The 15,400-nt window shown below is 45.9% G+C and overlaps 1 protein-coding gene across 1 annotated transcript in view; it reads left to right on the top strand.

Moving 5' to 3' along the window:
- Nucleotides 1-2,770: 2,770 nt before the first annotated feature.
- The window catches only part of PCYT2 (phosphate cytidylyltransferase 2, ethanolamine), a 159,078-nt gene continuing 146,448 nt past the window's right edge, over nucleotides 2,771-15,400 (top strand). Inside the window, exon 1 of the mRNA XM_085617538.1 lies at nucleotides 2,771-2,946. Coding sequence (XP_085473664.1) covers nucleotides 2,855-2,946 — 92 coding nt within the window. The 5' untranslated portion in view covers nucleotides 2,771-2,854. The remainder of the gene's footprint in view (nucleotides 2,947-15,400) is intronic.

Genomic DNA, 15,400 nt, shown 5'->3' with positions numbered 1-15,400 from the left:
GAAGAAAAGCCATGGGGATTGGCTTGAAACATGTAGACCCATAGAAAGGAAGGTGAATTATAGTTAACACATTCAGTTTTTCTCTCCCCATTTTTTCATCATACCGCCTAGAGGACTGATTGAAGTAGTTACTTACATTAGACAGGTATTTTTTAACCTTTCACTATATACACAAAGAGAGCCCCTCCTACTTCTATCCTTCTCATCATTGAGAGCAGATCATTCAGTGTTCCCAGGTAACTCGCGAGCCGTAGTACGCCCCGTTCTGCAGCAGAACAGGATGAACCCTATGATGAAGTATGCCACCAACGGGCAACCCTGGTGGTTGAGGGTTACAAAAGAAAGCCTAGAGCTTTCTCTCTACCCATCAGAGGGTCCGTACATATAAAACAAACAGGCTTCTTTTATTTGAAGGTTTATGTAAATAGCAGGACAAAACCCTCTGAGATATTCCTATCTCCTAGTTTTTTTAGATAACTGCCCATTTAGGCACAACAGGACTGTGGAAGTTGGCAGAGATCACTGTTAGCATGAGCTGAAGCCATTTTGTTTGTGGCAGCCATTTTAGTTAGCCATGTGCTTTCTCCCTCTTCACTATTGCCTGCCCTTGTATTCTGCTTGTGTCATCTGTTACAGTTAACTCCTTCAGCACAGAGTCAGAGCCTTGCACATGCTCAGAAAGACCTGTAGCTGAATGCACCTGTCCTAGTGTGTAACTGTCAGACTGTTTCAACTGATGTCAGCAACTTCATCACCCCTCCCACTTTGTTGACTAAGTATTTTCTGTTACTCCATATATGTGAATAGCTATTCTTGTGTACACTTATACCGCCTCCTTTTGAGCTCTCATGCTTACTCAGCTACAAAGTGGGTATAAAAGGCCCATGGTTTCTGTACTCCTTGTACTACCTCATACATTGCCTGAGGGTTCTGTATAGATGTAGTTCCACTCATGAGGTTTTATTAAACTGTTGTTTTGATATTAAAGCTTCTGCGCCAAACGTCATTTGTTGGTCCAAGGACCAGTGCGCAAAGAAGGGCGAACCCCTGCACCGGTAGGCCTTGGTAAGGCCCACCTCTACAGGACTATCAGCACTTCTCAGTAGAGCTGCTATATTAGTAATGAATGCCTCTGCCACTTCTCAGTTGTACCAGCACTTCTCAACAGGGACCAAGCTATACCTGGCTGAACAGCCCTAATAAGGGAGAAACTGCTCCTGGGTTGCTTGTGTCCAGGTTCAGGGACCACCTGGCCTGTGAGGTTGGGCTGGACTGTTCCCAAGAGGAGCGGGTCCATAATGATTTGCATATGGCTAGGTCCAAACTGAGATAGCATGGTAAGTGAAAAACTATGGATTGGGATGCGGCCAAGAGATTGCTAGCTGATGAGGTGAGATTAATTCAAGCATTTCATCCATCAACTTGTTGTTTTTGCATAGTAATAATGGACAGCATAAGCACTTGTGAACTGGGATATTATATCAGTAATTACCAGTATACGCCGGGCTCCTACAGTAGTAATGGGCAACATTAGTGGGGCTCCTACAATAGTTATGGTAACAGACAGTCAGCACTTCTTAGCAGCGCTCCTACAGTAGTAAGGGAGAGTAACAACACTTCTCAGCAAGGCTCCTACGGTAGTAATGGACAGTACTGGCAGCGCCAGCACTTCTCAGCATGACTCCTCTAGTATCAATGAATAGCACTAGCACTTCTCAATGGTGCTCTTAAAGCAGTAAGAGACGCACCAGCACTTCTCAGATGGGTTCTGATTGTATTAATGGTCAGTACCAAAACTTCTCAGCATGTCTCCTGCACAGCAATAATGGACAGCACACTTTTCAGCCAGGCTCCGAAAGTAGTAATGGACAGTAGTACCAGCACTTCACTGGCTCCTGTATCATAGCAATAGACAGGACCAGCACATCTCATCTGGCTCTAATTGTAGTAATTGACAGTACTAACAGTTCTCTAGAGTCAGATAGTAGTAATAGACAGAACCAGCACTTCTCATCGTGGCTGCTACAGTAGTAATCGTATAAACTTTGAAACTATGCCCTTATTATTTTGACCGCAGCTACCGATGCAAATCTGTGAACGTAATTATTGTAACTGTTACTTGCTGTACCCTAGTATCATGCTACTGCTGCAAAGCGCTCTGATGTCTTAGGGCCAGGTCCAGAATATATAAAATTTCAAAAATAAATAGGTATACACTGAAGGGGAATATGGCAGTGCCTCGTTTCTGCACTAACGGTCAAAGCTGCCGACTTCGGAACTGGAAAACCAGGTTCGAGCCACAGGTCGACTCAACTGCCTATCAAAAAACAAGAACGTATCCTTGTGTAAGGTAAGTGGTGTTCACGTAAAGCGCTCCATTTCTTTCGGGTCGAGTTCTCGGTTTATAAAACTCCCCCCCCCCAAAAAAAAAAATAAGGAGCAGCAACATCCCCTTCCCGGTTTTCCTGATGAACTCGCACGACCTCGTCTGTCTCAGTTTCAACATAGGAAACCGAAAGTTCCGTTGTATTCGGTTTGAGCCAGGCGGGTCGACTCCTGTCAACAACATCATTGGCTAATGTTCAACGAGGGGTTAAATGCAATTAAGGGTAGTGGCACAAGAAATGACAATCCGTATTTCATGGAAATATAAAACTGTGGACAACTTAGAAACGCCCCACCCAAGATGGCCCGGTGACTTCCTTTTCTAACTGCGGGAATTTCCACGCCCCTGACGAGCCTTCAGTGCTTGTGCCAACGTCACTTCCGTGGAGTGAGGGGCGCGGTCTACTGTCAGTGGGACGTCAGGCGAGGGCGGAGCATGCCTGGCTGTCAGTGGTAGTCGAAGGGAAGCATGATAAGGAACGGACACGGTGACCCTCCTGGGGCAGAGCCCCCAAGTGGCAAAGCCAAGGGGAGCGAGGTTCGCGTTTGGTGCGATGGCTGGTGAGTGGTGAGGACGGGGGCGGGGGTAGTTAGGCTGGAACCCCAGCACTGTGGAGGCAGATCCTAGGCTGGGTACACCTTTCAGGCCGGGAGCACAGTCCTGAGAATAACGTGCCTTTTGATTTCTGGTGGAATGCTCTATGAAGGAACAGTTTTTACCTTGTAAATGATACTGCGTGTAGGATGACAATATTGCACCAAAAGAAAGAGTCTTTCTCAAATAGTGTGATGTCCTTCTCACTCTTTAATATAAGTGGCCTTGGCGATACGGCGAGTTGCTCCTCTAAGAGGAAATGCCGCCCTCCTCGCCCTACCCCACCCCGCAAAAAACCCAACTGCCTGTAAACACATAAATAAATGCTTGTCGACGCTTGCCACTAAAAAGAGGTTCGATTGATCCGGTTTCAAAAAATCATAACGGGCATAATGATGATAGCATAGGAAATGGCTTCACATCACCTTTGACAGGACATCGTCGTTTCAGAAATTTACATCTCGTGGCAGGTGACCTGGATCAGCCAGTAAAAATTACATACAAATGCCAGAGTACAGACACAATGTTTTATGTATGCTTCACACTTTTAGTTTGAGACCGCACTGTCACTGACCTTCACTACTTTTATTCTGCTCCATGCCAGTTCTTTATTCTCAGTTGTTCTCTTTTCAACAGTGCAATCTCCTCTCCATGACTTTCTTCCTCTTGCTGCCAGAATTTTAGTCTGTCTCTTTTATTCCTCCTTGCCCTAACCCTCTTTGGCTCCTTCCCACTGGCTCTCTTCTTTCTGGAATTTTAAGTTTAATCGCCTGATGTGTAACTAGATAATCAGTCCCTCTGTTCTTTGAATTCTGATACTTTAAGTATTACATTTAGAACTAAAACGTGAAAGCGATAAATACCACATTTAGAGGACAATGGGACCGGAGCACATCGAGTAAAAGGACATAGCATCCTTCCCCTCAGAGAGTCTGACTGGTCTACAACTTGCAGAGAGGATGAACCCTGCTGAGGTAGCCTCTGTTGCCTCACCCACTGGCACTCAGCCCAAGGCAGGGCTTCAGGGAACCGGTTATTGCTTAACATTCTGGCAGAAACTAGTTCTCATCAGCAGGCATGTTAGACAACAGAGCTAGCGTAGAACAGCCAAGCTTCTTGAGCCGAGTGCTACGCACATCATATATTGGTTGTGCAATGTGCTGGCGTCTAACCCCGGGTCCTCTAGAGGACCTTGTTTACATATTTTTAGGCCTGGCCGTAGTTAATCAACCTTCCAAAACTTTCAGGAGTACTACAGAGTGGAGCTTTGGTACACCCACAAGCTGGTGGACAGGAATACATGTTTTCATTGGGCAGATGTGTGCTTCCATAGAAATTGCGCTTTCCCTCCACGCAGCTGTAATTTTACTTGTTTATCCAGGTGACTGAGCCAGCAGCAGTATGGCTGCCTATTGTAGGCTCACTAACATGTATAATGTATCAAGCTTACAGTGGGATGGAGCATGACCTTTCTGTGACACACATGGGTTTTTAATGTTGTTAAAAAGTCATAAAAAGTACATAATTAAAGTGCTTGTTTTTCTCTGGCAAATGCACAGATAGGAGGAGGGCAGTCATTAGGAATGTATTGCTATTTACCTGTGCCAGCACCCGCTCCCCTTTCCACCATTAAGTTTAGACTTTCCAATATAGTTGGATGTTTAAGAGAAGTATTGGGTGCCCTAGGCTACACTAATCTACATGCATTTTACATACCCTATCTAGGCCCTTATTAGAATTGTGTGTTCTTCTTTTTAATGTGTTCAATGCCTTTATTTGATTTGAAAGACCAGAACACAAAAATGTGTCTGGCCTCAGTGTTCAGAAATGCGGATAGTGTGAGATATACTAATGTTTATATGTGTGTACAATACCAAAACTCCCTTTTAAACTGTTAAAAAATTAGGGCTAGTGAAATAGTTTTCTTAATAGACATAGTAGGTGCATTTGATAACCGATGGTGTGAAAATGGTCTCCCTGAAAGCACTTTTTTAAAGGTGCACATTAAAACCCAGAGCACATTCAATGTGTCTCCATTACATGCTGAGAACCGTTATAGAGGGATTCTTGAGGAACCACATGAGAGAATGCAAAGGGACGGTATAAAAAGCGCATAGTTAAGCACCATCTTAACCATTTCCCATAGAACTAGCAGATGAATAAGCAGAAGAAAATATTTGTGGCTTTCTGTTTTTGGAGGTCAGATCCAAAGAAAAAAAATAGCTGTTATTAAGGCAGCCAGATAAATATGTGCTTTTGTTTGTTGTTGACAGTATGACCAGTAGCAGAAAATAGATATTATGTGAAGTGTCACAGTGCTCAATCGGTATGAAGATGTTATTTGGCAGGCAGCTGGGTAAATATCAGAGAATGGTATTTAATCGGCCGATGTATGTGTCTGTGATAATAAGTCAGCTAGCTAGCTGCAGTGTATGGGTGTTAGCAATGAAATAGCAGATAATGCTGCATGATAGAGGGACATTGCAGAGTTTTGCATGAGTCTGAACTTTTTGATTGCAGGCAAAGTACAGGATGTCCTGTTTAAAGAGAATGACACCTAGATAGATATTAACAGGTTTGAGAACTGTTGACCTACTTCCCTTCCCTGAGAGGTAGTGTGATCATGAAGGCAAGACGAACACTCCTATGCTAATTTTTATTTGCAACTACAGATCAAAGTTGACACCATTTATTCAGCATATTATTTGAACAGATGAAGGAACGGTATACAGCAGGCCCTGGTGTTTGGGAACGAGGGTTGGGGGTAATAACAGGACTTGAGGTATTCAGTGGTGTAGACATTTGATATTCAAGTCTGTTCTTGGCAGTCACTGTGATCTAGGTTTTTTTCCCGACAAAGAGGCTGTGTTGACAAATCAGCTTCATTACTTTGAGGGAACTTGTCTTGTGTGTATATATACACAACACACTTCAACTATGTACAAAACGATGGTGCACCATACAATGTAGGCTCAACAATGCTGGGCTACACAACACTTTGTAAACCGTGCATAGGGGTTTCCAGGCATCACACATTTTATGCCCAGCTGCTGGTGAGAGCTGCTACCCATTTTCTTATATAGGTGGTCATTTTAAAGGTAATAGTGAACAAGGTGGCAACAAAAAGTAACATCATGATCCTTAGCCACGCACTCCTCTGTGGGCCTAGTTGCTGTGGCCACCCCATAACGCCCCCAGCTTCCCTCCCACACTATCTCCCAATCTGGCTCTCTTCTCCCACCCTAGTTCGGGAACAGTCCATAGGACAGTGGTCTTTACCACTGCCCCTAATCCCTTATCCCCAGCAGCACAGGGGCCACCATGAACGAGACTGTAAGCAAGCAGGAGACCTTGGTCCTGAGGCAGAAGCATATCGGGTAAGGAGCATTTGGACGCTCGAACACCGCCAGGTCTGGCATCAGTTGTCTGCTCAGCTAAAATGCCAACTTATAACAATGGGGCGACCCAAAACCCACTGGGCCTGGGTAGATAATGGTACAAAAAGATTATGTCCCAGTGGAAATCAAATTAAACAAAAGATCGATAAAGCGTATTAATCATTAGCATCTGATCATAGTCAACCACCACCATTTATTCCTTCCAACAATGGGTCTGCTTTAATTGAATCATAATATTTGAATAAATCAATACATACAATGGAAAACAAATCCTAAATGGATATATTCTTTTAAAACAGGTGCACAGAGGAGTGAGGTGATAGGTGTATAGGAAGGATTGTGAAAAAAGGACAGTGGTGCATACATATGTACATCAATAAGATAATTGTAAACTATCCCGACAGTGTTACTGTCCAATCATTAAATGTCAAGTCATAACACATTTACAGATAAACATTCTCTGTCACATATGTCTGACATAAAAATATAAAAGTGTCGATGTTTCGACCCCTAAACGGAATAGCCAATTTAACGCATTGTGGGCGGGGTCTTCATCAGGACAAATGTGAGGGTGGGGAGGGGTTTTGGCACCTACCGACAATGACAAGGTTATTTAGGTGGTGCGTGCATAAAACAGAAAAGATTTCTATATACAAATGTCATGATGATTTACCAGTAGAGACAGCTCTATTGTTTCGGGCTGTATTTGAGAAAAGCTGGGCTCATAGGCTCATGTGAAAAGAGAGAGGAGACAGGATACTAGGACCGCTAAAATGCTGAGCCTGCCTGTGAAAATGTTAGAATCCATATAACTTAATTTGCATATCCATGCCTTTGCAGCACCTTCCCTCTGCCACAAGTCTTCCCACATTCGATGGCTCCCCCAAATGCAACAATGTAAGAAATAATTCGTCGCACTCCATTTTCTCAAGGCCTCTTAAAAATGTATACATTCTTTTAAAAAGTAAGCAGGCATACTGGAGTTCTCCTTCCTCTGTACTTATGGATAGGCAGACAGAGCAGGATATTAATACACATGATTGCTGCTGACCCTGGTATCATTGGCCTGAGGTGAGGGCTTCACTTAACTGTGGGTTACCCCTATTCTCACCCCTGTAACCCAACACAAGACCCCACTCCTGGGGAACTGGCAGCCCACAGCACTGGAGTCTTCCCTTTGGCCTAGACCATACAAGGAAGCCCCATAGAGATAGGCGCAGCCAACTGATTTCTAATATCACTATACAACACTCTTATGGTGCCCCCCCTAACAGTGCCCTTGCCGAGACCACTGGAGGTTTCATTGAACAAAACTCTTTGTTAACCTGAGTTACTTAAGGTGACAGGAGGAGTCACTTTATATTATGCAAAAGTGTTTTCCAAACACAACTCTTCATTAAGACAACATCTGTAAGAAGTACCTTCAGATATAGGGAGGCATGCAGGCTAGTCCAAGAACTTTTAGCATTCCTAGTAAAATAGCATTTTGATGTTAAAGCACTCTTTGCACTTTTTTGTCCAGCATTGGTAAAGCCATTAGGTATGGCTTTCTTGTGATTACATAAGCTGCATGCACACATGTTAACAGGAAATATGAATGCCTGTGTTCACATACTTTGGAACATTAAAGCAAGACCTATTGGCTGTGCCAATGCTTGTTCCACTGTGAGAATGCATCCATTTGCAAGACATGCCCTACCCTAATGGAAAGCGGAAGATTAACATTTTAAAGGGTTGCTGAAAATGCAGTGGCTTATTGCATAAATCGTTAGGGGCGTCATCAATGCAGAGATCTAGTTCTTATTACACACCTTCATGCATTGGTGGTCTGGCACTGTTCCTTGGTTGTTTTCCAGTAAGGTAGTATTTCTGTCTCTTTTTGCTCGCCCTACACTTTCCAAAGTGACTGCAGCAGTTTTAGCAAGCACTGCCAAAGTCAATTGTTTCTCCGTTTATATAGTGAAAATGTTTTCCTATGCTTCAGCAGTCCCAAGACATAGTAGCCTTTTTGGGTAGTAACCTCTCTAGGGTGTTGTAGCACATGGGCAGTAGCACTCCAAACTCCACTGAAATAGAGAGCAGATACATGTTTAACTGCAGCCAACACATGGGGTATATCAAATACAGTAGCAGTGGTTCTAAGTTCACTGATGGAGCCCCTCTACGTCCTCCCCTCCTACACGCATATCTCAGGGCGGTTGCTGTGGTTCTCGAGACACTTGAGATCTAAGGACTTGATTATATAGCGTGTCCCATTCTCCTGTTCCCCAGCCCAATATAGGTCACTGGTCCCCGGATTCCAGAAGTTCTGTACTTTATTATCCTATCACGTTTACTAACCCTTACCTGACCCCTCCTCCCTCTTTTCCTAGACATCACTCTCCTCTGCAATCTCTCCCTCTGCGTTAGTCAGTTGGGTCTTTTTTCTTCCCATCTCTCTCTTGCTAAAGTCCAGCCATTTGCTTTTCTCACACCTAAACTCCTTCCTTGTCATTGCTGTCCTTTCACTCTCTCCTTTATGTACTTCTTTTCAACTCCCCCACTTCACCATCTACCCATGAATGTATTTTCTTAACCTTCGGTGCTGTCAATTTTCAACAGCTGTGTACCTCCTTGACACATTTTCTCATAGCATCGTAATTACATTTGGCATATATGTGAGCATTGCCCTGTGCATACTCCAGAGAGGCAAAGGATTGGATGAACACGTAGTGTGGCTACCAATATGACACAGTGACGAGCACTGTGAGAAACCCACACTGCTTTCAGCTTCAACTCCACAGCTTTCAATTGTGTCTGGTCTGAACACCTATCAATACCGTGAACTCGCCTTGCGGCCCCTATAGGCAGCTCTTTTGCAGTGTATGGTCTAGATATCCATACGTTCCACGAAATACAAAACTACAAAAACATAACCACTGGGAAAAGGAAATAATCATTAGGAGTTGAGACCTGCAATTTGAAGTAACATTTATGAAAAGCAAACCCTATCCCTCTATGACGCTTACACATGTTGTCCAGTAAAAGATCATTGTTTTTGCTTGTAAACTTCAGAACATTAATGCCTGGCAGAGACACTTTTCAATGCCAGCTTTTAGTACTGCCAGCACTGAACACTACCTGGAACTTCCTCAGATAAAGCTCACTAACTATCTGCTTTTCACAAATCCTCAAAACCAAACATTTCCCTTTTGAACTAGAGCCACTGGCGCCTAGAGTAGTAATTGAGGGCTTCTGAATTATATTGGTTGGCGAGCCACTGAAGGCTCTAGCCAGGGTCCACCTGCCACTGGAACAGCTCGAGCCCCTTCAGGACTCTTCAGCCCAAGACAAGACTAGCTTTTATGTGTATTCTGCAGCCGCGGCTTCTCCGCTATGGCGGAGGAGCGTCGCCCCCCCACACCCCTCCTCCCGCCAGCTCAAAACGGCAGGAAAGGAAAAATAAAACGATAATAAACACATTTTATTATCATTGTATTTTTCCTTTCTTGGCGAGTCTTTAGGGGCGTGGCCATGGGGGACGACAGGCGCAGGAGGAGTGGTAGTGTGCACTGTGATCAGTGCGCATGATGGTTTGGCCGGCCCTCTCAGGCTGGCCAAACCGTCATGTGCACTGAAGCTATCGCCACCCCAGCTGTGTTGCTAGGTTGGAGACAGCAGGCACGGACTCCCAGTCTCCCTGGGAGGCAAATCCTCAGCGCTCAGGCCAATCCTGACGCTGTTCTCATGACATTACATGAGAGCAGCGTCAGGATTGGCCGCAGTGGAGTCTGGGAGCCTGTGCCTGCGAGAAGTGGAGCAGAAGAGCACGACACGCCTGGCTGCAGGTAAGTTTCTTTTCAAAATCTTTTTATCACCACCCCCCCACAAGTTCTAGGGGGTCCGGGTACACGGTCCTATAATGGCCTTATATTTTTTTTGTTTTTATTCAGCTTTAGAACACAGAGACTGAGTAACGTGTCCTGTAATGGTGGCCATCCCACAGCATAGGGCCAAGACCAGATTGTGGCCAGGCCCTGCACGCTACCCCCTGTGGGCAGCCAAATCCCTGTGGACACCCATTCCACATTAAAAAAAAAAAATAATCTTGATTTATTTTATTTTAATTCATAACAATCCACCCCATCCACCCACCCCTCATGTTCCCATTTCGTTTGTTGGTTTGTTCATTTTGTATATTTTTTTTTGTATTACCTCCACACATGCTTCACCTACATAGTACTGCAACACCACACAAGTTTCACTTAATGAAGTTTGTGCAGACCTGCGGTACCATGATGGTGTGTCTTGTGCGGCACCTACCATGGGAGTATCATGTTCTCTTACAGGAAGGCTGTGCAAGGTCCCACTGTGCGATTTTTTTAATTTGGTATTTTTGGCCCCTAGTTCCTCTCAGGAGTGCCAGGGGGCAGTAGCATAACACAAAATGACGGGGATCCATGCAGGGTATGATGAGGGGCCCCAAGTTTCCTATTCCTTAGAGATATTCATTGGCCTTTGACTGAATAAGGGGCCCACTTGAGGAGTTGGAGGGGAGGGGGTCCTTCGCCGCAGGGACCTGCGTTGGTCAGGCTATATCCCTGTCTTGCCCAATTATATGTTTTACTCCTAGCGGCCCACACTTGTTGCCTCCCTTGTTTTTATCATTAAAATTACCTTTTCACAATTTACTCGCGGTTAGTTGTGTTCCAAATGATGCCACGCTGTTACCTTTTTATTTCACTATAACCTATCGACACTTGTCTCGAGCTCGGCGCACTGCCAGAGTTGGGCAGAGACGCTTGCTTTGTCTCCGGCATGAGCAGTTCTTGGACTGCTGGTCGTCGGCAACAAAGATAAAGCCTACACTGAACGATCTGTTCATCGCATGGTGTTATGCAACAGGAAAGTCCGGTCATGTCAAACAAGCAGGGCCGGTTCTTGGTGTTGGGAAAGGAAGGGACAGGCTACGACCACATTGTTTCAGTTAATATCTTTAAGAGCACTATTTTACACAGTTTAAAAATAGACTGCGAAGAGGAGTTCAAGTTGTACCCAATATATATTTAGATTTCAACTTGTGAAGTTTGCAATGAATAATAATTTATTTGCAAAAAAACATAAATCCATAAACAGTAGTCATGCACGTCATAATAGGTTTGCAGGCCTATTTGTAAGCACTTTATGATTGCGCCTTTTCTATTATATGCCCCATCGTTCATGCTCTTATTCCTTTCCTCCACTGCGATTTTCTCTTTTACTAACTTTTCTCTCCATCCTCTCCTTGTTATGGACACTGCTCTGCCTTCTTTATGGTGGAAAAATGTAACTAGAATTTGCTGAAGTACAGAACAGTCTGAGCGTGTACGGATAGCTTTGAAGCATGAACAGGACGTATATTGTAATCACACCAAGAATTTAAAGGGGGAGAATTGACAGGAAAAAGAGTCCAACTTTTTGGGTGAGCTCATGCAACGTCACACAGCCCCCAGCCTGTGATGCTCGAATTATGTTTTCATTTCAACAGTCTATATAGTCCCACTACTGGGTATATTTAAGTTGCCGGCCAGTCAGTATTTCAGTCCGCATCAGGCAGGATTCGAGCAACGCCTTTCAGAGAGATGCTGCCACCCTGAAAGGCTTCTTCTAGGGCTCACAAGCTGTTAGGTATCAGGGTTAGTTCATCACACTGCAATCCACAGGCCAATGCAACTCTTGAGTCTTAACTGATGTCTCTGACTGTGCAATGGTCTACAGCCTCTGGTGCCACCCTTTCAGAAGGATTGTTTTGAGAGTCCGCTAGGGGTGCATGAGGGCCTACCAAAAGGAAGGTGCTTTGTCCTGATAGGTTGTCTAATTTCTCAGTCGTAAACGATCTATAATAGGATTTGGCACAGACGTGCTGTAAATGCTTTAAACCGGTACTGAGAACTAGTTATCTCCCCTGAGTACCGGAACATCTTCTTGGGCAAGAAGAGTACTGGTCCTCCCAGTAGCAGCGGGGCTCAGGCACTGAAGTATGGGGACGTGCAAGGAACAAGCTAATGAAAATGACCCTTGCAGATGGAGGTGTCTGTGGCTCTGGCAGGCACTGTATTCCGGCAACGGGTTGCTCCTGCAGTCTTACACTCTTATTGGCATCTCAACAAGAATGCCCCGATTACTTACCGGTAATCTTCATTACTCCGAGTCCTAGTCTTCCTCGCCACAGTATTCACAAATGAGCCTCAGGCTCCACACAGAACTCCAAGTAAAATTAAAAGAGCAGCGCTCTAGTCTCCCCTCCCTCCTCCAATTTGGCCCCCAGTGTCTTCAGCCAATCCCATAAAGGGATACAGATCAAACATCACAACCTGATACACAAAGCCGCAGACATGAAGCCACCACCAGGGCCGGGAGGGAAGGGAAACTATACTGTGGCGAGGAAGACTAGGACTCGGAGTAATGAAGATTACCGGTAAGTAATCTGGGCATTACCTCCTCGTCCAGTCTTCCTCGCCACAGTATTCACAAATGAGCCGATACCAAAGCAATCAGCTTCATGTAAGGAAAAGACCACATCAAGTGCAGTGAAAAACAAAATTTAATATACAGAGGTACAGCAATCAAAGACAACCTCTCAAGGTATCCCCGCAGTCAGAACAGAAGATGCAAATGAAACAGAACCCCCACCCCCACCCCCAACCTGGAGGCGGTAATGGGACATGAAAGTATGAGGCGAAGACCAAGTAGCAGCCCGGCAAACATCCTCCATGGACACCCCTTTGAAGGAGGCCCAAGATACAGCAACAGAGCGGGTGGAACGCCCCTGAACAGGAAGGGAGGGAACGTCAGAAACCGAAGCATACGCCAACAAAATGGCCTCCTTAATCCAGCGACTGATCTTCGAGAGGGAGGGTTTCAGTCCCTGACGCGACAAACCATAATTGACAAACAAGTTGTCCACTTTGCAAAAAGAAGACGTGCGTGACAAATATATCAACAAAGCACGACGAACATCTAAGAGGTGCAACTGGGATTCCTCATCCGAGGAAGGATCAGGACACAGACACGGAAGCACCACCTCAGAAGACCTGTGAAAATAAGAATCCACTTTCGGAATAAACGTAGGATGAGGGCGCAACACCACCCTGTCCGCCAAAACCAACAAAAAAGGAGCAGAACGAAGGAAGGCACCCAACTCACCCATACGTCTGGCAGAAGCAATCGCCACAAGAAACACCACCTTGAGTGTTAAAAACTTCAACCCCACCGACTCCAAAGGCTCGAAGGGAGCCAACTGCAAGGAGCGCAAAACCAAAGGCAGGTCCCAAGGAGGAGGACACATGATAGGACGGGGGCGTTGGAAAGAGAGAGACTTAAAAAGTCTAGCCACCAATGGCGAAACAGAAATCAAAGGGAGGACATGGAACGCCTGAATCGCAGCCCACTGAGCCCGAAGAGTCGAAATGGCCAAGCCCAGTACAAATCCATCATTCAAAAAATCCAAAATGCGAGCCGGATCCAAAGAAGCCACCGACAGATCGTGACACAGACACCAAGAAACAAAATTATCCCAGTGTTTCGCATAGGATTTAAGAGTAGAAGGTCTCCTGGATTGCTGAATGACCCCAGCCACAGCCAACGAACAGCCAGTTCGCATCAACGAGTCCCTCTCAAGAGCCAGGCCCGCAGACCCAAGGAACGGAACACAGGCAGAGGAAGAAGAGGACCCAACAGAGGATAAGGATTGAATGGCAAGGCCCACCCCGGAGACACAGCCAATTCCAACATCAGGGGATACCAAGGGCGACGCATCCAACCCGGAGCAATGAGAAGCACAAAGGATCCCTCCCTCTTGATCTTCTGCAAGACCGCCGGAATCAGGGGAACAGGGGGAAAGGCATACAAGAGACCCGTTGGCCAAGGGAACGACAGGGCATCCACCCTCCATGCATCCCGGCAAGGCATAATTGTGCAAAAGCAACGGATCTTGAAATTGTCCTGGGAAGCAAAGAGGTCGACAATCGGACAACCAAACATCCGGTGCAACCTCCTGAACATCACATGTGTCAGGGACAAAGAGCCCATGGAGGGAAACACCCGGCTCAGACAATCCGCCACAGTGTTCTCCGCGCCAGGAAGATAAATGGCAGATAGGGACTCCAGATTCAACTCCGCCCAACAACAAATCCGACGGCTGAGGCAACTGAGGGATTGAACCCTGCACCCTCCCTGATGGTTTATATACGACATCACAACTTGATTGTCCGTTCGAACTTGCACATGGTGACCCTGAACCAGATTCGAGAAATCCAACAAACCCAGAAGGACGGCTTTCAGCTCCTTGTAGTTGGAGGAACACGACAACACCGACTGAGGCCAAACCCCCTGAGTCGTGGAATCCCCCAGAGTAGCACCCCACCCCAGCAGGCTGGCATCGGTAGTGACCACGCGGGTGGGAATAATCAGAAAGGGACGGCCCCTGGACAGATGACCCTCGTCCAACCACCAACCCAGGACCACCCGAACGTCTTCCGACATAGGAACCAAAACAGTCATATCTAGGGAACAGGGGTCCCAATGCGACAAAACGTGTGACACCACCGGGTACATGTGTAGTCGAGCCCACGACACCGTCAACAACGACGCCGACATCAGACCCTGAACCCTCAGCCATAGGCTCACAGGATGAGAATGTCCCACCAACAGGGCACGAACAGCAGACATCAGGGACAGAATCCTGGGAGGAGGTAGGAACACCATACCCAACTGAGTCCTGAACAGAGCCCCAATGAAAGTCAATTCCTGTGCAGGAACCAGGGAGGACTTCGGTACATTCACTAGGAACCCATGATGTTCCAGGACATGGCACACCCTCTTGACATGCAACTCCGCCTTAGGAAGAGAAGAAGCAGAAATTAAAATGTCGTCCAGATAAGGAAAAACACTAATGCCCTCCCCATGCAAAAGGCCAATAAGAGGAGCCAGAACCTTAGTAAAGACCCTGGGAGCAGAGCAGAGTCCAAAGGGCATTACCTGGAATTGGTAATGCCGACCCATC

Source organism: Triturus cristatus, chromosome 7, assembly GCF_964204655.1.
Source record: "Triturus cristatus chromosome 7, aTriCri1.1, whole genome shotgun sequence".
NCBI classification, from domain to species: Eukaryota; Metazoa; Chordata; class Amphibia; order Caudata; family Salamandridae; genus Triturus; species Triturus cristatus.
The sequence above is the reverse complement of the archived record's forward strand: the minus strand, read 5'-3'. Positions and strand labels throughout refer to the sequence as shown.